This window comes from Alligator mississippiensis, chromosome 6, assembly GCF_030867095.1.
Source record: "Alligator mississippiensis isolate rAllMis1 chromosome 6, rAllMis1, whole genome shotgun sequence".
In the NCBI taxonomy this organism is placed as follows: Eukaryota; Metazoa; Chordata; order Crocodylia; family Alligatoridae; genus Alligator; species Alligator mississippiensis.
Window position 1 is genome coordinate 69731409 of NC_081829.1, and position 22745 is coordinate 69754153.

Genomic DNA, 22745 nt, shown 5'->3' on the forward strand with positions numbered 1-22745 from the left:
CTAGATTGCATACACTTGATAGCCAGTGCTTTATAGCTTCTCTCAATGTTCATAATGTAAATTATTAATACGTATCTGTATTGTAGCCATTATACACAAAACTACCTTTATATCAAGAAACAAGGAAATGACTGTATGTATTTTTTCACTGCGCTTTAATAGTGAAATGTGCTCACATGCTTTGTGCCACCTGCACAAAGCAAATCCAGTACAATACGATTTAGAGAGAACATAAACTATGCTACAATGCTTGCGCTGTTGGAATTCTCACCTGACCGTGCCTTAATGGCTTCTGTGCTTATAGCTTACTTTCTGCTGTTCTTTTGCCTACAATTTAACTTCTGATACAGAACTGGAAAGCAGAATTCTTCCCCCTGTGTTTTTTTATCAGGGGGATTGTCATCAGCCGGTTTCCAGCAAAGCGGCTCTACACATAAAAATATATTTACACATTCCTTGCTCTCTTATGAGAACTTTAATAGCTTAGGTATTTTCAACATAATTTACTTTTAAAGTCTCTCCAAATGAAATTTTAATTAATTCTTTTCCCGATACACAGGAGGTGTTAGCTCTTGAATTCCTTTGATTTCAATGTAGGTTGATAAAAAAGAGCAGTTAATGCACATTCATAATTACTTTTTAATTAAATTCTTAGTTGGCTAAATCCACTATATTTTTTGTGTCTGCATACACCTCTGTATAATTTTACTGGATTTAATACTAATTTAAGTACCAGACTGAAAACTCAGGAGACTGAAATAATCTGTCACAGAACAAACATGGCAGATAGGGTGACAGTGCAATGATGCTAGACACGTTTATGTGACAAAACAACCATTACATCTTTTTAGGTACCAGTACATAATAGATAGATACTTTTCTTTTTTCTTATTGAATAAGTTTATATACAAATATCAACTTTATAACACTGTAAACTGTTTTGGTAACTGCTTTCAAGAACTACTGTTGAATAAAAAGGGACCATCATTACTGCAGCTGAAATAATCTGAATTGGGCCATCCTGCCATTATCTACTGTATAAAAATGGCATTAGCTCATGGCTCTGTTAATTTATTTTAATGATTCTAGCTGGGATGTGGAAATCTCATAGAACTTTTAGGAATATGTAGGATAGTTCTGTTGAGTATAGCAGACTCAACTGTATGCTTACTAAATAAAGTGGCTTCCAAAACACCATCATATTCATATTAGACTAAGAGAAACCTAAGTAGAGCTCCTCTGAAGTAGAACTGTAATGCTTCATATACACCTGCCTTATTGTGTTAAAGGAAATGTCCTATAAAAGTGATGCTTCTGTGAGAAAAAAGTATGATAACATTAAGTATGTAACTTATAATAAAATCCAGGATATTCAGGAGTAAAACTGCCAGTCTGTCAGCAAGAAAAAATATCTGGTTTATGAACTGTTGTTATATGGGCAGAATCTTTAAGCCCGTTTGCCCTAGATAAGGACCTGGCCCAAAAATGTGATTCTATTTTTTAAATTGACTAAGAATGGCTAAGTCGGTTCCATTTTTGTTTCTCAGCTACTCTGAGATCAAATTTACTAATTTTTCATTAAAAATGGTGTTTCCTAACAATTGGCATTACAGGGACTGGAATTGGAATGTCAGTATATTCTGTATACTTTTTGCATTATCTGTAAAAAAGATTCTGTGAGCCAAATTCTGCCTCAAGCATCCCTACACAATACTATTGTCTTCCAACTCTGACCCATACAGATTTTCAAAAAAGTCTTCCTTTTCAGAGACCAGAATAAGATGCCAAATTTTCAATACTGTTGAGCATGTTGGATACACAGCTGGTCTGACATCTTTCCTGAGTGTCACAATGGAAGGCACGATAAGCACAATGGGTGTTGAACTGTTTTGAAAATTTGGCCATTAGCATATTGGGCTTTTTATATTTCCAGTATGTTTGATTTCTGTCTTCTCAGGTGCTGAACAGGAATAACTCAGAGAAAAATCTGACTGCAACTGGAACTTGGATATCAGTTCTGTTAGCAGTATTTAAGTCAGAATAGAACCTGGCTCATTTTCTCAGCTGTAGCTTTATTGACTTGATACCACTAATAGAAGTAAAAGCCAATACTGTACAAATTATTTTTGTCAGTAGAACAAGGAAATTGGTCTCTGGACTAGAGGGCAGGTTTGTTGAGTAAGATATTGCGATGTTTACAAAGTCACTTTTATGACTATAAACACTTTTTAAAATAGGTAAAAAATGCCAGTTCAAGATAACATAAAAAACAGCACAAATGTTCTAGAAGCAATGAATACACCTGATATTTGCCTGACATTTTGTTACAAAAAAAAAAAAAGAAGTACAAAGGGGAACTTTTATTAAATGTGTATCAGCCAAACAAATACATCTGCATCTGTATTTGATGCTGTCCCATACAACATTCCCATAAGCAAACTAGGAAAATGTGGTCTACATGAAATCAAGGTAAGGTGAGTATGAAATGGATTGAAAATTCCAAATTAAGATTAGTTCACTGTCAGACTAGGATGGCATTTCAATTGAGCTACCAAAGGGGTCTGTCCTGGGCATGTTTCCATTTATTATATTCATTTATATTCCATTTATTATATTATTAACATAGAAGATGCAACAGAGTACACTTACAGAATTTGCAGACAGTAAATCGAGGGGAAAATGAAAAACCTGGAATTCCGTTAGCACAAGTGCAAAGTACTACATTTGGGAAGAAGAGACACACAACCAAAGGAAATGTGCACATGCAAAAATAGGGAGTAACTGGCTAGACAACAGTACTACAGAAAAGGGGCTACCAGGAATATAGATGATCACAAACTAAATGAGTTAACAGTGTGATGTTGTTGCAAAAAAGGCCAGTCTCATTTGTGGTGTATTAACAAGAGTGTCGTATGTAAGACACAGGAGGTAATTATTCTGCTCTACTTAGCACTCTTTGAGGCATCAACTGAAGAACTGTGTCCTGTTTCGGGCACTACACTTTGAGAAAGATGTAGACAAACTGGAGACATTCCAGGGGACAGCAACAAGAATGATAGAGGTTCAGACAGAAGGAGTGAGTTTGCTAAGTCTAGAAAAGAGAAAACGGGGGGATAGACGGAATGACATGCTGATTCTTACAATATGAAAAATACTGTTGTAAAGAGGATGGTGATAAATTATTTCCTGTATCCACTGCAGGTACAGCAAGAATAAATCAGCTCAATTTGCAATAAAGGTTTAGATGAGATATTAAGAAAAACTTTTCAGCCATAAGGGTAGTAAAACACCAGAACAGGGTACTTTGGGAACAGGAGGAATCTCCATTTTAGGAGGCTTTTAAGAACAAGCATGCGTCAAGGACAGTCTAGGTCTATTTGATCTTCTGCCTGTGTACACAGAAGTTGTGAAGGATTTGAAAAACTAAGCCAAAAGGAGCCTTTTTTCCCTTAAATGTTTTAAATAAACATCTGAATTATGCTTTCTGGATGCAGTGAGTCTCAATTTCTCTGTTCCTCATTGGGCAGGAATAAATGGAGACCCAAAGTGTCTCAGAGTTACCTTTTTGCTTCCCATACGTTAAAGAAAAAATGCAGCGGGGTGTGGCCATAACCCTACATTATTAAATCATAATGCATTCCTTTTGGTTATGGAAACTTCCTATACAGAAGACAGCCCGAAGAGACTATTTCTACTTAATTCAAGACTTCTTAATGCTATGTCAGTTTCATAGGCTAGGAACAGATGTTGCATTTGTCCCTGGACAAGTTGTGCCTATGGTTGTCCTAGAAAAAAAATATCCTGGGATTGGCACATATATGCATCACCCTTCTAAATGGGGTTTAGTGAGCAGCTGAATGCATCACTGCTTTTATTTGACTCAATGATGAAATCCTGAGACAACTATTCATATGCACTTTGTCATAAATTGTTAGTACTTCTTATCCTGTGAGACTTCTTAGGATTTATTGCAGGACAACAGACACAAATGTCTGAATGACTGTACCTTATCCTGTGATAAAATGTTTATTTAGAGCCACAGAAGCCTTAATATGAAAAGTAATCAGGCCCAGTGTCAAGGAAATCAGTCAGAAAGTGTACCTTTTTAAAATGAAATTTTCTAGTTATTCTTAGAAAAAATTGGTTACTACATTAATTTCTAAAATAGCTTAATAAATAAGAATAGCAACGGCAGTTTTCATCATGATAGAATTTTCCTTTATCCTGGGAACTTTATCTTGACCCTGTGCAAACTTTTATGGCCACAGTACAATGAAGAGAGTTTCAAGAATTGTAATCTTGCATCTTTTTGCCTTTCCCCATTTTCTATCATCATAATCAATGATGATGTTGGCCCAGTTTCCAGAATCATGTCAGGATTCATTCATACTAAAACAGACTGATATTTCCTTAAGAGTGGAACAATGAAAAGAAGATGATTGCTATTACTGCTTGGTATATATACATTATTTATTATGAAATATTTAAATTATTAATTAAGACAATGCCATTTTTGCAAGGGATAGTCATTGCCCTTTAAACGAAATGGGCCACATTCAGTAAGTTTTCAATGAAATACTGGATACATATAAATGAGGAGAGAATTTAGTCTGTCATTTCTTTCTTTAGGATACATAAGCATCACCCTCATATCCTTTCAGAATTATATCTTACAATAAACGACAGAGTCAGATCTATTCGAGAAAAGTGCTCCTGTTTGTTTTTTTTAAATGAAATTCATAAACTAGGAGTTAGGTACAGAATACCTATCAAGGCTGCATGATATTTCTAGTGTACACTATAGTATTCAGTTAAAATGTATTTTGTTTTTAGATAAAGATCAGCGTGTTTTACTGATAATGAAAGTCACTCTATGTTCGACATTTGTATCTGGAACTCCAAGAATCAGTATCTCGGGTAGAAACAAGGATCTATTCCAAGAGAAGGCTGGGGGGAGCTGGAATTCCCAGGGGTTTCGTGGAGATCACTCCTACAACCAAAGGCTGATTCTGGTTCAGGGCTGGCTGGGTTGGCTGTGCTATGGTAGGTGCTGGCTGAGGCACTGCATAGCCACTTTGGAAAGAGAAAAGTCAGCACCTGGACAAGCATGTCCTAGCTGTGTCAAAACGCTGGGGACCAGGGATTCCCCCCTGAGATGACATGCAATTAGCTGTAGAGGGAAAAGATGTTTTTTTAAAGAGCCACCTACATGGAAGGCAATGCACCTCTTAGCCCAAAGTTCCCAAACGGTATCAGCAGATTACTGTCATCCTTGAAGACAGAGTCACCAGGGACGGATCCAGGATTTGGCAAAGGGGGTGCTGCAGGGTGGCTGCACCTCCGTCCCAGCCTCCCCCCGCTGGTGCGCGCAGGCTGGGCGCCTCCGAGGACTTTTCCAAGACCCCAAAGCAGCGACGGATCCCCCCTCCCAGCTCAGAGACACGTCCCGTCCTCCCTCCCGCTCCCCTGCTCACCGCTGTCAGACGCTTCCGACGCAGCCCGGCTGGAGCGGACCGAGCAGCTGCGAGCTCCCGGGACAGCCGAGAAAGCAGCAGCGGAGCGGGGAGGGGAGGGGAGAGAGGGAGGTGCCTTTGAGCCCCGAGGGGAAGGGCAGGGGAGCCTCACCTGCTCGGCGGACTTGCAAAGAAGTCCCCGGAGGCTCCTCGGTGCGGTGCTGTGCGGCCCGAGAGGGGGCCCTGCCGCCCCGTGCCATTAAAGAAGAAAACCGCGGACAAACCTGCGGCTTTGCCCTGCGAGCAGTGCCCGCGGCGGCGGCGCGAGGCCGGGCGGCAGGCCCGCAGCACCGCACCCGGCCGCTGTCCCTCGGCCAAGGCCCGGGCGGGGTTGCCGGGGGCAGCCCCGATCCCGGGGCCGCCCGCTCTCGCCTGCCCTGAGCGAGGGAGGATCCCGCTCCCTCCCCCTGCAGCGCGGGAGACCCAGCTCGGCTCGGCCCTCTGCTTCGCGGGCCGCGGTTTCCGGGCGGGCCCTTGTCGCTGGGGGACGCGGCGGGAGCCGGCCCTAGTCGCTGTCTCCGGGCTGCAGCAGCCGGTGGGCCGCGCCGCGCCGCACCGCACCCCCCTCGCAGCCATGGGGCCGGCCCAGCTGCTGCTCGCTGGGGCCGTGAGTACCCGACCTCCCCCTCCCCTCCCCGCGGCCGGGGACTCATCGCCCGCCGCCTTGTGCGGCTCGGGGGCGGCGGCGCTGCGGGTCTCAGGGCGGCGCGAGGCCCGGCCCGTGCACAGCCATTACACCAGGGCCCCCTGCTCTTCCCTCAGCATCTGCTGGCTCAGGAAGGAGGTGGTTGTGGGCCCGTGCCCTCCTCCCCTCATCCTTCCCTGACACCCTGCCCTTGGGTCTGACCCGCACAGCCACCCCAAGCGATGCCTTTCCTTAGCCAGGCTGCTCTTGTCACAGAAATACTGGCTGTGTTTCATTTGAGCACCTTGGGGAAAAGCCTGGGCAAGTTGAGCTTAGTGAAACTGGGGGCTGGACCCCCACCAACACAGCCAGCTGGGGACTTAAAAGGATGAAGACTTAATTTTTATTTGGCCAGTCCTTCATCAGGCACTGTCCGTGTGAGTGCCACCTGTGTGCTGTGCCTAAATCTTAGGGCTGCTGGCCGGGTAGTGTAGCTTGCTTCCCTTCTTTGGTCGACCTAGAAAGAGTTCAGGAAGTGGCCTGGAAATGCCACAGCCTTTTGCAGCTGAATATCGTAAGGTACTCCACCTGGGAAGGAGGAATGCCCTGCACACCTATAGGTTAGGGAGTGTCCTTCTCAGCAGCTTGGAGGCAGAGAGGGATCTTGAAGTCATAATTGACTCCAAGATGAACATGAGCCGGCAGTGTAACGAGGCCATCAACAAGGCCAATCGCACCTTGTCGTGCATTAGCAGGTGCATGACTAATAGAACAAAGGAAGTGATGCTCCCTCTCTATGCGGCACTGGTCAGGCCGCAGTTGGAGTACTGTGTCCAGTTTTGGGCGCCTCAATTCAAGAGGGATGCGGGGAATCTCGAGAGGGTCCAGAGGAGGGCCACTCGCATGATTAGTGGCCTTTGTGATAGACCCTATGCGGGGGGATTGAGAGAGCTGAATCTCTTCAGCCTTCACAAGAGACGGCTGAGGAGAGATGTGGCTGCCTATAAATTTATTAGGGGATGTCAGTGGGGAATAGGGGAAGCGTTGTTTCCAAAGGCACCCCAGGGAGTGACTAGGAGTAACGGGTGTAAACTAGTTGAGAGTGGATTTAGGTTAGATATTAGGAAGAAATTTTTCACTGTAAGGGTGGCCAGGATCTGGAATGGGCTTCCAAGAGAGGTGGTGCTATCACCTAGCTTGGAGGTCTTCAAGAGGAGGCTAGTCACCTGGCTGGGGTCATCTGATCTCAGTCCTCTTTCCTGCCAGGGGCAGGGGGTCAGACACGGTTCGTTGTGGTCCCTTCCGACTCTACAATCTATGAATCATCTTAGCTCTTGTGGGTCTGGCGTATGCCATTCGGTCAGCAGCTTGACAGGAGATGGAACCTGTGCTCTGAGCTATCAAAACTGCCAACAAAATGTGGACTAGAGTGATGGGATTGTGTTGGGAGGATTTATATGCTACTGCTGCTTCTATATCAGGGCATGCTGTGGCACCATTTGGGCACCACAGCAGTGCAGATTGGTATCTGTGATATTTTTCTGACTCCTTTGTCTCTTGAGGACTCTTCTGAAAAATATAAAGGATGTCTTTGGCAATCCCTCACAGTTGAAGATGACTGTCTTCCATGATTGCGTGTCTGAAGATGCCTGATAGGGCCTATCCGGGTTCAACAGTCTCTACTGCAGCTCAGATGTATTTATGTCTGGGGTGGGTGACACTGGATTCTTGAGTGTAGGTCTGGGACACCCTGCTTCTGCCACTCCTACTCTTCCATCTCCTGTTATTGTCATGGGGTTTCAAAGTACTGAGATCCATGCAGCTCCATTTAGAGCGGTCCTGTGTGATAGTCTCCCACGAGTTGACATAGGTTGCGTTTTTTTAAGTTGGCCTTGAGGATGTCCTTGAAGCATTTTATCTGCCCTCCTCCTGAGCATACACCTTACATAAAGGATGTAAATAATGGCTATTTAGGAAATTCATACACATGATGTACCTCCCCAATACACATACCTCATTGGGCTTTGCAGCAGTGCTGCAGCTAATGCCTAAGCAACATCTATGCCTCTGCAATATGAAAAGAACAAGATTATTAGGAAGTTGATTAAATAGAAAGGCGATCATTCATACCACCTGGTATTATTTGGTAAATCTGTTTACCTCTTGGTAATATTTCAGTAAGCTTCTGTTTCTCTCCCAAGAAGTGATGCATCTGTGGGAGATCTGTTGTGTTATGAGGGAATAAGGGAAGGGGGAATTCACTGGGTTGTATAGAAAATCTTGGAGGGATGTGATCTCTCCAGCATATTTCTTCCTCTTTCTCTTAGAAAGAAGCATGAGAAAGACAAGAGACAAACTAGTTTCAAAACAAGAACAGGAGGAAAAAACAACATTAAAAGTAAAAAGTCGAATGGCTTTAAAAAAAAAAAAAAGCCAGAAGACAACACTTAAGTTGGGTGGAGTTGCAGACACTCTAAAGAGTAGAGCTAGGATACAGAATGACCTAGATAATTTGGAAATTTGGACACAATCAGGTCAGTGTGATTCAGCAAGGACAAGTGCAAAGTCATATACATGGGACAAAATACTTGCATGCATGCACAAATACAGGTTGGGGAATGAATGATTGGTTAGGCTGCAGAAAAGGACTTGGAGGTTATTGTGGACCATAAGCTGAATATGAGCCAACAGTGTGATCTTGTTGCAAAAAAAGCCAACTATGTGCAGGGTTGTATTAATAGGAGTGTCACTTGCAAATCAAGGGAAGTGATTTTTCCACTCCCTTCAGCACTGAGGCTTTTCCCAGAGTGCTATGTCCATTCTTGCCTCCCCCTCTCCCCCCCTTCAAAAAGCATGTGTATAGATTGGAAAAAATCCAGCAGAGAGCAACAAAAATAATTAGAGGCCTGGGAAACATGACTTGTGAGGAAAGTCTGAAAGAGCTGGGGTTTGGTCTGCAGAAGAGAAGATTGAGGGAGGCTTTGATAAAAGTCTTCAAATACCTGAAAGACAATTATAGTGGGGATGGAAATAATAGCTCTTCAGGAAATTCATACACACTATGTACATCCCCAGTGCATATACCTCATTGGTATACTTCATTTACAGCAGTGCTGCAGCTAATGCCTAAGCTTTTGTCTGTGGTTGTAGGGGACAGAACTAGGAACAGAGTCCCTCAAGAGTCAGCAGGGAAATGAGGCTAGAGATTAGGATGAACTTTCTGAATACGAGATGGGCCAAGTATTGGAACAGGTCACCGGGAGAATGTGTGGAATCTCCATCCTTGGAACTTTTTAAGAGCAGACAGTTGGCTGGGATGGTTTAGTCAGTGATAATCCTGCCTGGAGCAGAGGGTTGGACTAGATGACTTTGTGAGGTCTCTTCCAGCTTTCCTTTCCTAAGGAATTAAGGTTTTTAACAACTTTGAGTAACCATGTAGAGATAGCAGTATTCAGCAAAATATAAGCCCACCAATGGCTTGGCAAAACTTCTAAATGATACTTTTTACTCTCCAGTATCATATTTGCAAGTGTGAGGACATAGCCCTCACACATTATCATAATCTTCATGAAGTAATGTTGGTAGGCAGGAATTTCTTTTTACAGCTAGGGTAAGTTGTACCTTCCTGCCTTCCTGCTCCTTTTGAAGTGGTGCTATTTCTGTTAGTTGTTTGCAATATATTATTACAGGGTTTATTGAGCTGGGCACCACACAGTCAATCTCTGCTCCAAAGAATTTTCAGTAGAGGAGAGAGAATATGAGAAGGGTTTTAAGATACAGGAAGAGTGACCATTTGCAAATGTCTTATTATTGTATTAATTGTAGGGAGAATATCACATCTACTCTGAAGCCTGTGCTCACCTCCAACTTACTACTTGGTGCAGTGTCATTTTTGGTCTATAAACTCTTCTGTGGTTTGTTTCTGTCTTTTTAAGAGGCTGTCCTGGCAAAATTGCCATGGTTGATGAAAACAACAAGAATTTGCAAACTGGTGGAAGAGTCCAGATTCAGTAATTTTCTTCAATTCAGTAATTATTCTCTCAGGTTTTTGTTGTAGGGGGATGAATCCACATGTGCAATTAATACAATGTAGTTAACTGTACCAGAGTTGGCTGCTCCCAGGTGCAGTGTTTACACATGCACCTGGGACCTCAGCATGTTGAGCCAGGGTGGAGCAGCCCCAGTCCAGCAGGGGACTGAGGGGGTCAGCCCCAGGCTTTGGGTGGCTGCACTGGGCAGCAGAGGGGCTGGCTGAAGCTAGCCAGCAGGCAGCCCCTACACTTTAGCACACTTGTGCCCCAGCCAGTTCCTGTTACAATATGCATGCGTGCTTGATCACATGCAAGTACTTTGCCATACTATTTTATGGCAGAGTTAATTTACTGCTCCCTAATCCCAGCACATGCTCTACTGAGGAGCTGATTAGTCTACTCTGCAGTAAATTGTATGTGTAGACATACCCAGGATGTAGGACCTGGCACCCGGTCCAATATCCTGTATATCACAGTAAGCAGTATCAGATGCTTACAAAGGAGGTACAGAAACACCTTGGAAAAAATTGTCCCTACATAAGTATCATTCTGATTTCTATGAGTTAGAGGTTGGCTGAACAAGATTTATTATCTCTTCCAAAATGGGATGTCACTAATTCTGAGAATTTTGGGTCTCCTTAACATTTATACAAATGTCCAGTATCTTTTTTAATTTTGTTAAGGTCTTGGTCTTAGTGAGTTTCTGTAGGAGCAAATTTCACAGTTTAATCCCAGATTGTATGGAAAAAATGTTTCCTTTGATAGGTTTTTAATTTCTTTCAGTTCAGAAATCTTTCATTTTCTATGCATGTCCATTTGTTCTTGCATTATGAAACAGGGAGATCAGAAGTTGTCAGTCTCTGTTTTTATACCATGTACTGTTTTATATACTTTTACTTTGTTTCTTTTCTAAATTGCTGCTTTTTCAGTCTCTACATATGCCTTTTTCCATGTTCTTGAACATTCTGATTACTCTTCTCTAAATCTTATCTTTTCTGCAGTATCTTTTTTGAGATGTGATGACTGGTTCTGAACACATTATCTTAGCTGTGGCTACACCATTGATTTATATGAAAGCATTGTAATACTGTTTTTATTATTCATCATCTTGTGCCTTTGCATCCTAACACCTCTAGCTGTCTTTGACCACAATTGCACACAGTGCAGAGGTCTCATTGAGTGGTCACAGTGATTCCAGCTTCCTTTTTTAGATGATAAAATTAATTTAAAATCCTCTAATGTATATGCATAGCTTAATTTTATCCATCCAGTACCCATTAATTTACATGTATCAATGTAGAATGTCATTTGCTGTTGTCTTTTCCATTCACCTAGCTTGACTGAGTCCCTCTGAAGGTCTTTAAAGACTGTACTAGAGTTAGCTAACCTCAATTGATTCTGTGTCATTGTCCCTAAATATAGCTACCTTATTGGTTACTCCCCTTTCCAGATTATTAATAAATGTATTGAACAATACCCAGAATGTAGTAAAAGACTTTGAGGTTCTTAAATTCACCATTTAATTGTATTTTCTTTCTGCCTCAGCTAATTTTTCATTCATGAAAATACTTCGTCTTTCATCCCATGACTAGTTAGGCTTCTAGTAGCCTCTTCCATGAATCTGGTCAATTTGGGGGGGGGGGGTGGGGGGGTGGGAAATCTAAATATGTGGACTGGTTCTCCTTCCTCTACTATTTCTTGGCTTATTTGTAGAATACTAAGGCATTAGTGAGACATGCTTTTCCTTTGCAGAAACTGCTAGTTAGACTTGGTTACATCAGAATCTTTCAGATGTCCTCCTTTTACCATTTTTATTGACATTTCAAAAAATTAGCCGGGAACAGGTATAGAATTTACAGGCCTCTAAACTCCCTTCACCCCAAAAGCTGTTTTTTTAAATATAGGTAGAACACTTCTTTGGAGTAGTCACTTGTAGGTAAAATTTGGGGAAAGTAGTCAGCTTTCTTATTGGGTTGGAGAGACTACTTGAGTTGATGGGGCAAGTATGTCTTTTATTTTTAAATACTCTAGGTGTATGGGAAGATTAAATAAATCCATGTATAAAATGATTTGGAGGATGTGGTAAAATGAAGAGGTCTGTAAGAGGATATAGTCATTTCGCATTATATTGTGTGTGTGTATGGGAGGGGAAATACATGTATTTGTCCAATGAGTTTAGCCCTGTTTAGAAAGTAACAACTGCATTATTTTTTGTTGTTGTTCTTAAATTGGCAGTGAAGCACCATGGTGATTATTATGCTGTCATCATTTTTCTTCATTAAGCTTACTGGTCATGTTGTTTTAAATTATTTTCAGGTACAGAGCCGGGATGGCTATGATTCTGATTTTAGTGATGATGAGAAAGGAGAGAAATCTGTCAAAAGGTAATTGACCCTGTATTTTATTTTGTTTTGTTTTTTCAAAAAGACATTTCTGTAAACCAGAGACCCTGGCATAGTGGGTCAACTCTGATATTGAAACTGTTTATGAAAAATAAGACGAAACGTTTGATTCCCGTGTCTCTTGCTCCTCAGGCTTGTCAGAGCCTGTTGTCTTCAAGGAGCAACTGAGAAATATCAGTTTTGCTACATCCATCTGGTGTCTCTATGCCTCTTGTTTCTCACAGCTGAGTGCTTAATTTTCCAAGCATTAGCATCAACTGCTGGGGTTTGGCTGCTCTGTTTACTTTCCTATCATTTTTCTACACCCATCAGGACCTGTGGAACTGCTCGGAGAGATCAAAGCAGCCAAGGCCAGGTGGCAGCAGGCTTTGTAGGAATAAAACACCTGCTTGAAGAAAATGAATTATTGCTGATGCTGCTTGATTGTTACTTCATTTTTTCCAGCCCATTTTCTGTGACAAACCTGAATTCAAGAGACCTAGGAAATTGATCAAATTGTACTTAGCCCTTGAGATGTAAAAAAAATAAATAAATAAAAAAAAATTCCCTTCTTTAAATCCAATTCCTTGTTAATTTCTTCAATGGTTTATACAAATTGCCACTGAACTTTGCATTTTTACTGCCTTCTTTATTGGGGAAACTTTTGGTGCTATGTAAGTGTGCTTCCCTAACCATTTGTCCACAGTACTAAAATTTTTGGTTGTATTGAGCTTTATTTTTCCTCAAGGACTCTTTTATTCTTCAAGCCTTCTCCTTGCTTATCAGACTCGATTACAATAAGGTTTTGAGCACAATGCATTTTTTTTTCTTTAATGGTGGTGAAGGGAAATGTTTTATGTTGGATTCATTTTGGGCCTGACCTTCAAAGTGCTTAACTCACTAGAAGAAATTTAGCCATTGTGATGGGTTGTTTTAGATTTTGTAGCTGTTCTCTATTAAAAATATTCAAGGTTTTAGTTCAGTCTTAGTTTGTTTTTTTGTAAGTGCCATTATGCATTACATCATGCAAATTGCCAAATTAAATATTCAACACTGGGAGCTGTTTCAAAGAAATCATCTTCTTTACCATTTGTTCTGGCATACTCTTTCTGGCTCTCAGTAATGTTCTAATGAAGGTTCACTGCCTTGTGTTGAAATGTATTCCCATGTTTGCAAAAGTATCTATAAAATCTCCCTTATGGCATTGCCTTTGTGGAGCCATTCCTTGCTTCCATCCCTCCCTGCAGTAGGAATTGTTTGCCCACCCACATAGTCCAAGATGTTTGTGAGCAATTGGTGCATCTAATTCTCTAAAGTTCTGTATTCCATAGATTAAAAATACAAATACTCTGCTTCCTGCTTCATGGGTCTCTGACTTCCTCTCTGCCCAACAATTGGGGCCAGGATAAAACTAATTACTCCTTTGCCCAAAATGATGGACCAATAGGTCTAACTAAATATGTAAGGTTTAGGCTAAAAAGGCCTCCATTTTATTATTTTTTACTATTTTGTTAATTTTTTAAAAACATTTTCAGTTTAGGAACTAGCAGTGCTTATCAGCCCACAGCTTCAGAGGGGTCAGTGTTAGTAAATCTGCTACTGTGGAGTTCTGTGGGGACAATACCATAAGAGGAAGAAAAAAAGCGTTATTGACAGTAATTTGTCTCTAAACATGTTAGTTCTCTAGAACCTTCCTTTCTCTTCTCTGTTTTGGAACATAGGTCTATATAGGGACTTCAGAGGTAGAGAGAAGCAAGGGAGTATTAAATGAGATGCTCTGTCCTTGGCCTATGTAATATAGATCTTGAAGGAACTGGACAGGTCTGCTATCTCAGCAGATGCTCCATATGGTTCACTGGCTGTGTGGCTCTTAGGCAGTGATTCTGAAAGAGACAATATTGTTGGAAAATAAAAGGTGATCTCTTAAGGGATTCTGTATCTGCCACTTAGAAGCGGGTGCCTTTCTAGACTTGATTTTTAATACGAACCTAATGACGTAAATCCAGACTCACCACTGTCTTTCAATTTGATTTTATTAACACAGAAATTAATAAGACAGATGATGCTACACCGTACAACAATGCTATATCATTAAAACTTTTTATGTTCAAGTTGGTGGGTTTCAAAATTCCATATGGTGTGTTAGAATATATCGTATATGGAAATTATTGACTAATTCTTTGCTTTTTCCTCCCCCATAGAACAAGTAATGAAGATGCTCTTCTTGTAAAGCCATTCCAGAAAGTAAAACAGTGCAAGGTGGCACACCGACAAGTTGCAGCAGAAGAATGGGATAGGTACTGGTCACTTTTATCAGAGACTGTTTTTATAAAAACGGAACATTTACTCAAACAAAATAACTATTTCTGCTCCTAGGGAAGAAGCAAGAAACAGGAGATTTCATTTGATATCCATGGATGCTGTATCCTTTAATTTTTTTGTTTACAAGAGCAAAAACAAGTTTTTTCTCAGTTTTTCACTTGGGGGTAAATCTTCTTGCCAGAAAAATTTAATGCGAGTCTCCCAGTTACCTGGAAAATTTTTGTGCAGTTGCAGAGCTTGGGTGTTGTTTCAAATAACTTTTTCTTTGCCATTATGGTCTAGGTCAGGGGCGGGCAATTATTTTGGGCAGAGGGCCGCTTACTGAGTTTCAGCAAGCTATTGAGGGCCGCATGACAGGCAGCCCAGGGCAGATTAATATTGATTTTCTAAATTTTTTAGGGGCCCCACGGGCCAGATAGAATGGCCTGGCAGGCCGCATCTGGTCCCCGGGCTGTATTTTGCCCACCCCTGGTCTAGGTATTTCATATTTGCCTATGTAAGGTGTTTCTAAATTCACCCTAACATAATCAGTGCTTAAGCCGCAGCATATTTCTGACTAGATTATTACATGCATTGAACAGGTTTCATTTTGGTTGTAACAACCAGCCTTGGTCCTTCAATTTCCCTTTCTTCTGAATGTACCCAGAAAGTAACTTCATGTGAAGCGAACATTATCTAAGTATACTTATTCGTCCTGGAAGACCAGAAACCCAGTATCTAGTTCAAACTATTCAACAAAGCATAATTTTAGCTAATTCCTTTTACACAAATTATGCTACAGACCAATTTAACAATATTTTTGAGCCAGACTGTCATGTCTGATTATTTTTGTACTTCAGTCTTCAACTATTATTTTGCTGAATTACAAAATGTCTCCTGTAAAAATAATTTCTCTTTGTATGAAGTTTATCACAGAAATAATTATTTCAGTGATGAAACCATCTTCTAATGTAGGGGTCAGCAACATACACAGAGCCACAGGGCCTGTGCTGGGGCTGAACAGCAAGGAGCTGCTCCAAGGCTAGGGAACTGGAAGCTATGCCCATGTTGCTGCTGCTTCTCTCTGCCCTCTCTCTTTTGTCCTTTTCCAAGGCTGCAGCACTGGTGCATCTTCCAGCTGGAGGGGAGCTGGAAGCTGTGCTTGTGCTGCTGACACTTCTTGCAACCTTTCCCCCTCTTTGCTCCTCCACCCAAAGGCTGCTGTTTGAGCACACTTCTAGCCAGTGGTGTGTGCGCCAGGGTCGAGCTGGTTTTAGGAGGTGCAGAAGGGAAGAAGTGGCAGCAGTATGGAAACAGCTTCCAGCTGGGCTCTGGTGCAGCTCCCCTCTACCAGAAGCTATGCTCATGCTGTAGCTAGGGAGAAGGAGGCTGGGGAATCAGCAGTGGCACAAGTGCAACTCTCAGCTGTATGGCTCTGGTGGGGGTGCAGGGAGAGCCCTGCTGCTGCGCTGCTAAAGCCACTTGGCCCATATTGGACAGGGGCTGGATTGTTCCAGCCTGAAGCTTGAAAAAGCTTGCAGGCCCCTGCCAGGGGGGAAAGTGAAAATTTAGCAGTAGAGAATGCAGCATTTTGTGGTCCATTACACCCATTCACCTGAGTTAAGAAGAATGTGACCCACAAAACATGGTTTTGTGATTTGTCACACTGGAATATGTTGTTAGTAATGTATTGTATTTTATGGGTTGCTAGTCTGCTTGGTAAATATATACTACAAGACCTGTCTATGATGGTCTTTACATTCTGACTTGTTTATGGTTATGGTTACTTTGGTCTTTTATGATCAGCATATATGGATCCGTTTCAGGATCCTACAAAATAGAATAGGAAGATTTTGAAAAGAGTTATATTTTTTCTACATGTATTAAAAACCCAGCCAGACTGCTTGACACCGACTCACAAGCACAGAAAAATGACCGAAATCTTTCCTTGTTACTTGTCAACATTTGAAAGAATTCTATGTAAGTATAGTATTATTGATTTTTATCATAATTTAGCTTCCCAGTAGCTGAAGTGACTGTTGTTCATCAGTTTCTGCCACTTAATTGATATTTACCCATCAACTAATTTGACAAGTGTTGGTGTGTTTTTTTTCCCTTTCTCCAACTCTTCATTTTCAAGAAACTAGTGTCTATTCAAATCTTTCTTGTGACAGACAATACTTTAAACTCAAGGCAGTTTTCATTTTTTCTTTACATATTTTATAGAGGTGCACTGATACATTGGTCCGATATCAAATCAGCACCCACATAAAGAAAATTAACTGTATCAGAAATCGGCCTGATGTAGCCAATAATTTGGCCAGATCAACACCCCTGTGGTGAGGGAGTAGGGTTGGGGCTGGGCACGGGATGGAGCTGCAGCTCATCCAGGGGCATGCAAGGAGAGGGGGGTGGCTCCTGCTGCTATGTGCACCCCTGGAGGGCATGGAGGGGGGTGTGTCCCTGGATCTGCATGGGTGGGATGGGCAGCTGCAGCCTCGTTTCCCCACCATGCCCTCCCAGGATGCGCATAATGGTGAGAGCCACCCCCCCCCCCCACCACGCTGCCTGGATGAGCCACGGCTCTGTTGCACACCCCGTCTTGCCCCTGATGGGCAGAGCCTACCCCAGCCCCACTCTTTACCTCAATGCGGGGGGCATTGATCTGCCCCCCAATGCCCCTTCCTTCTCCCCTTCCCTTCCACCACAATAGACTTACCAACTGGATGCAGCTGTATCGGAAATCGGATCGGTATTGGCCGATATACCTCCTTTTAAAAATTGGCCACCAGTATCGGCCCCCAAAATCTCTATCAGTGCAACCCTAATATTTTATTCTTTAGTGGAATCAGGAACACTTTTTATTATGTCAGTGCAATGGCTGTTTACATTATTGGGGAGCCAGTCTCTCTGAGTATACACTGTTCTTGTTTAATAACTGTCTCTTGAGGCTGTTCACTACGGCCAGACTCAAAGATTAAGTATGCCTGTCCCTAATACATGTACAGTATACATGAAAAACAATGAACTCTTGAAAACAGTGCTGTCAGTACTTTTGTATCTGGTCTAGTGAATTTAAGTGAAAAATAATGCCACCTATTACCCAGCTTTGAAACCTTCAATCAAATTAATTTTTATTCTGTTGGGACTGAGCATCTGTTCTCAGAATAGTTAAGGAAAGTCCAGTTTGGCAAACTATACTGAGGATTATGTTAAGTGAATTTGCAAAACACGAATTCTGAAAGTTGGACAGTTCTCCAGGACTAGTACTGAATTTACTAGTAGTTTACTAGTACTACTAGTATAATTAGGGGTCTACTAGGCGGCTGAAACTGATTTCACGGGCAGACTGCAGGCCTGGTAGCCATTTTCAGGGGCAGAGTGCATAAGGCCCCCACCATTCCTCTGACTGGCTGTGGAGCCTCAGTGGCCCTGCCCCTCACTGCTGATCAGCTACAAGGACTGTCATATGGCACCACTCCTTCCCACTGGCTGGTGGTGAGGGGCAGGGGCAGGGCCATATGATGGACAGCCCTTACAGTCAGCAGCAAGAGATGGCAGGGGGGTGGCAGCCATCTTACCATGCCAGCAGCTCCCCTTTACCCCTCTTTGGCAGGCTGCGTGGCTGTACCGCAGTGGCTACAAAGACTGTTGGCTCCCCAGAGGGAGCCAACATTTTATTTTGGTGAGGTTTTTAGGGAGCTTGCCAAAAGTGTGGACCCCATGCTTTTTCATGGGGCATGGTTAAAATGGTATTTTCTGCAAAAATGGCAAAATCGCGATTTTGGTGGGTCCCTAAATATAACTGTAATTTTCCTTTTGGGCTGGCAGTACAGGCTGCTGGTGCGGAACAGGTCATTTTACTTTAACTTGCTCAACGCATATAAATATGCTCAGTTTTCACTGTGGACAATGACGGTCTTGAAAAGGGAAATTTGAATATAGTTTAGCCAAAAGTGTGTTTAAAAAAAAAAAAAAATTAGATCTACAGCTCATCTCTGGATTCTTTAACTGGAGAAGTTATTCTTTACTTACATTATAGGGAAATACATAATGGAACTATTTGTTGCTGCAGAATGGCTGCATAGAAATACAGAATGTTTGTGTTTCAGTTGTGGGTAAGCAAAAAGGTCAAATTTGGTCTGAACAGTAAGTCTACCACCCATTTTTATGAAAAGCAGTGTGATCACAAACTTCTGGACAGATCGTTAGCCACAGAAACGTTTATTTGCTCTGAAATACCTTCTTATGTTATCAAAATCTATAAGAGTCTTTGATTTGATTTCTGTTTTATTTTCTTAATGAAGAATTTTTAGGTTGAGACATTAGGACTTCAACCATTTTGATATGGTAATTCTACCAAATTTTATTCAGGAAGTAACACAAATTAGAACGTGAGATTAAATGTGTGGAATGATCTCAGTCATGTTTCTCTTATAAATCAAACTGAAACAAAGGTAACATTAACTTTATATGGTAGAGATGTCCTGAGTTGAACTCTCTTGAACTTTAAGTTGTGTCCTGTCCTATATTATTTAGGTTGTCAGTTCTTTGGGGTGGGGGTTTTGCCATATGTTTAAGTGCTGTGTTAGTTGACAAAGCTCTACATGTCGCACACCTTGCTGGGGTCATCTGACCAGAGCAGTCTTTCCTGCCTTGAGCAGGGGGGCTGGAGCTGATGATCTCTGAGGTCCCGTCCAGCCCCTAACTTCTATGAATCCATGTTTTGTAATAATATGATGTCCTGGCTGAAGGCCAGTTGCTGCATTGACCATGAGATGATAATTAAGTCCTAGAGGAGAGAGCTATGCTATATAACAAAGTGAAGAGCTCTACCAAAGGAATTAACACTGCTGTTCTGTCCTTACATTATTTTTCCTGCACGTTTTCCATATATTGTCATGTGTCTGCGGTTATCATTTGGTAACACTAATAGCAAAGGCTGATTAAAAAGCTTGTAGCAGAATTGATTCTCCCTATACTTTCTTTTGCTTTCTTAGAACATATATATAGTATAGTTAGCCTGATTGTATAGTTAGCCTGATTTTGGTTTATTTCTACTTTCTTGGACATTTCACTGTTTTTGGTTTTGCTTTTTCCTTTCTGTTTGAAGGGTAAGTCATTTATCTATGGCAGTGGTTCTCAACTTTTCTGGACTTGAGGTATCCCCCACTGGACTACCTCTGCATAACTTTTTTGTGAACTGAGTGGCAGCCAATTTCAAAAACTAATTTATACATTTATAGTGCTTACCTCCTTATACAGAGGCTGGGCAGTAGGGGTAGAGGATTGTCCACGCAAGGACAAGCCTGAGCTTGGCTGGTCTGCTTAGCTTATCTGCTTATCACATCACACCACAGGATCTAGCACTCTGGTTGAGAATTACTGAACTAGAGTGATAGAAGTGGAGAACAGTGAGAGAAAAAAGTGAGGTTCCATGAAATTAATCAACCTTAGTTTTGTCATGTTAAGTAGTTTCCTTTACCCGTGTAAAATAAAAGCTCCTCACTGCATCCTTGAACATAAGTCTGTCATTTTTTTAAAAGAAACAGGCAGAGGTTGAGTTAATATTTGGAACCTTCCAACAAAAATACAATGTATTGCCCATAAAATCCTTTTACTGTAAGAGAAGGCAGTATATTGATAGAAATAAGTTCTTAGTGAACTAGATTCAACGTATTGCTTGAGACATACCAAGAGATAATTTATTACCCAAGTTTCAACATCTATAAATATCACTAACTAAATTTTATGTACTTTTAAATATCCATTGTTATACTGTTATTTGAAGTTGATCTGTGGCGATGTATTTGTCCCCATGTGTTTGCTTTGCTACTTGCTTTATTTTATAAAATATGTTTCACATTATGTCTCTAAGACAGAATGTCCGAGCAGAAACATAATTTCCTGTGACTTAGTATCGCTGTCCAAAACAAAAGTCTTTTAGTTTTTTCTTTGTTAAGGTAATCTTAGAGTGATATTGTAATTGTCTTGGTCCAAGAATAATGCAAGAGGCAAGGATTACTTAGGGTGATATCTTTTTTTATTGGACAAACTGCATAGTTGGGATAGAATTAGACAAGCTTTTGAATGCAAGACCACCTTCTTCTTCATGATCTGTGCCTCTTGTTTGATCATAAGGTTATGCTAAAGAAGCATTAGCTATTGTATGCTTTTATATAGATTGCATTATGCATTACATAGATATATTTTGAACCAAAATTATCATGTCATAGAACTCTAGTCTGAGTTACAGTTGAGTACACAATAAAAGCTAGGTTCAAGCCCATTTATAGAGTTTTCTTCAAAGAAGAAAGAAGGTTTTCTGAGGATGTGGCTGGGGTAGCATTTTGAAAGTTGTGTTAACATTCTTGTCTTGTTTGTTTAATTTATAAAAGATTATTAAGTAACAGTTGCCCTTCATATATTTTTTCTGGTAAGATTAATTTTTGGAAATAACTTATAGTTAGAAATTTATGTTGTATTGCTTATCAAAACTGAGTAGAGAGAGAAAACAGCTATTTTCTATAGTGAGAGAAAATACTGAAAATGAGTCCTTAATTTTGCTTTATTCAGTATGAGAGACACAAAAAGTTTGTGAATGACTACATTTTATACTACGGTGGCAAAAAGGAGGACTTCCAACGTTCAGGGTGAGAACCATTGGAACACAATCTGTTATATAAAACTATTAAATATATTCTCGATCATTTCTCTGGGTTATTAAAATTGTGAACTCTGACCAGATCTTTGTTCTTGTATCAATTTTTTAACTCTGTAGTGACATGTACAGACTCTGGAAAATTGTGACTTTGATGCAGACAATTGTTTTGTCCTAACTTTGTATGGCTGACATAAAAAGTTATATAAAATTAATTGGAAGTTTTTATTTTTATGTTGAGAGAGCATGTGGATGATGCATATAACATAATATGGTGTTTGCTAAGTATTAATCTCTCATTCCTGTGGTGATGAGGGTAGAAATTAGCATTCTTATATTCAGTTTATTACATTGTACTACAAAGTGCTGGAACAGTTTCTGGCAAATGTTTGCCAGTTGAAACATAATATAATTTTTACAAGATAGTTACCAAACTTAACTAATTTATGAGTGTCTTGTTATTAGAATTGAACATTTCAGAGTAACAACTTACTGTAAAAATCTCAGCTGAAGATACTAATGAAATCTGGAATATTGCCAACCACCCATCCAAAGAAAAAATATGTCAGGTTATAATACTTGTTATCATGAACAATTTTTGATGTGTCACAGTACCTTGCAATATCCAACTTAACGAATGAAAGAAGCAGTTAAAAACACCAATGTTTGCCAAACGTCATCCGATTCTTTTATTTACAGCGGTATAAAACTTCATTATAATGGTATTTTAATAAAAATATCCCTTTTCACAGAGCAAATGATAAGACCGATCTTGATGTTATAAGAGAAAACCATAGATTCCTGTGGAAAGAGAATGATGAAGTGGACATGAATTGGTAACTTGGGATATAATAAAACATTATTTTTAGATCTTTTTGCATGTAATTTTTAATGTTTTATTCATTTGTTTCACTTTGCTTTGCATATTTACTTTTGTGCTTTCAAATTTTGATGCATTTAAAAATGAAAGAAATGTAGGAAATATTGTGATAGGGCTCTGCATTAGAATGAAATGGTGATTTAGTAGTGAAGAACAAACATAGTTAGTCTGTGCAGTCTGTCTGAACTAAACTACTATTCCCAAAACTCCAACTACAACTTCAGAAATAAACTTATAATTTATGTTGTAGTGATTTTAAAATATATTTTTGAACTATATTTTATTTTCTTGTATTCTGTCATTAGATACTCATTTTATCTTCTTATTTAAAATGGATTGTATTATTTGACTGC

General features: G+C 40.6%; 2 protein-coding genes across 8 annotated transcripts in view; one reads left to right on the forward strand and one right to left on the reverse strand.

The window, feature by feature from the left end:
• Nucleotides 1-5821, reverse strand: part of LGI1 (leucine rich glioma inactivated 1) — a 36004-nt gene extending 30183 nt beyond the window's left edge. For 3 of the 5 annotated variants that reach the window (XM_059729972.1, XM_014607836.3, XM_059729971.1), the window contains exon 1: nucleotides 5475-5821. The gene's annotated coding sequence lies outside the window, so the exon portion shown is untranslated. The remainder of the gene's footprint in view (nucleotides 1-5474) is intronic. The other 2 variants (XM_019484249.2, XM_014607837.3) reach the window with 1 other exon arrangement.
• Nucleotides 5822-6007: 186 nt separating this feature from the next.
• LOC102566353 (protein FRA10AC1) overlaps nucleotides 6008-22745 on the forward strand; it is a 103377-nt gene continuing 86639 nt past the window's right edge. For all 3 annotated transcript variants that reach the window (XM_059729973.1, XM_006259681.4, XM_019484252.2), the window contains exons 1-6: nucleotides 6008-6120; nucleotides 12486-12553; nucleotides 14752-14847; nucleotides 14927-14972; nucleotides 21428-21504; nucleotides 22265-22348. In XM_059729973.1, the coding sequence (XP_059585956.1) occupies nucleotides 6088-6120; nucleotides 12486-12553; nucleotides 14752-14847; nucleotides 14927-14972; nucleotides 21428-21504; nucleotides 22265-22348 (404 nt within the window). In that variant the 5' untranslated portion in view covers nucleotides 6008-6087. The remainder of the gene's footprint in view (nucleotides 6121-12485; nucleotides 12554-14751; nucleotides 14848-14926; nucleotides 14973-21427; nucleotides 21505-22264; nucleotides 22349-22745) is intronic.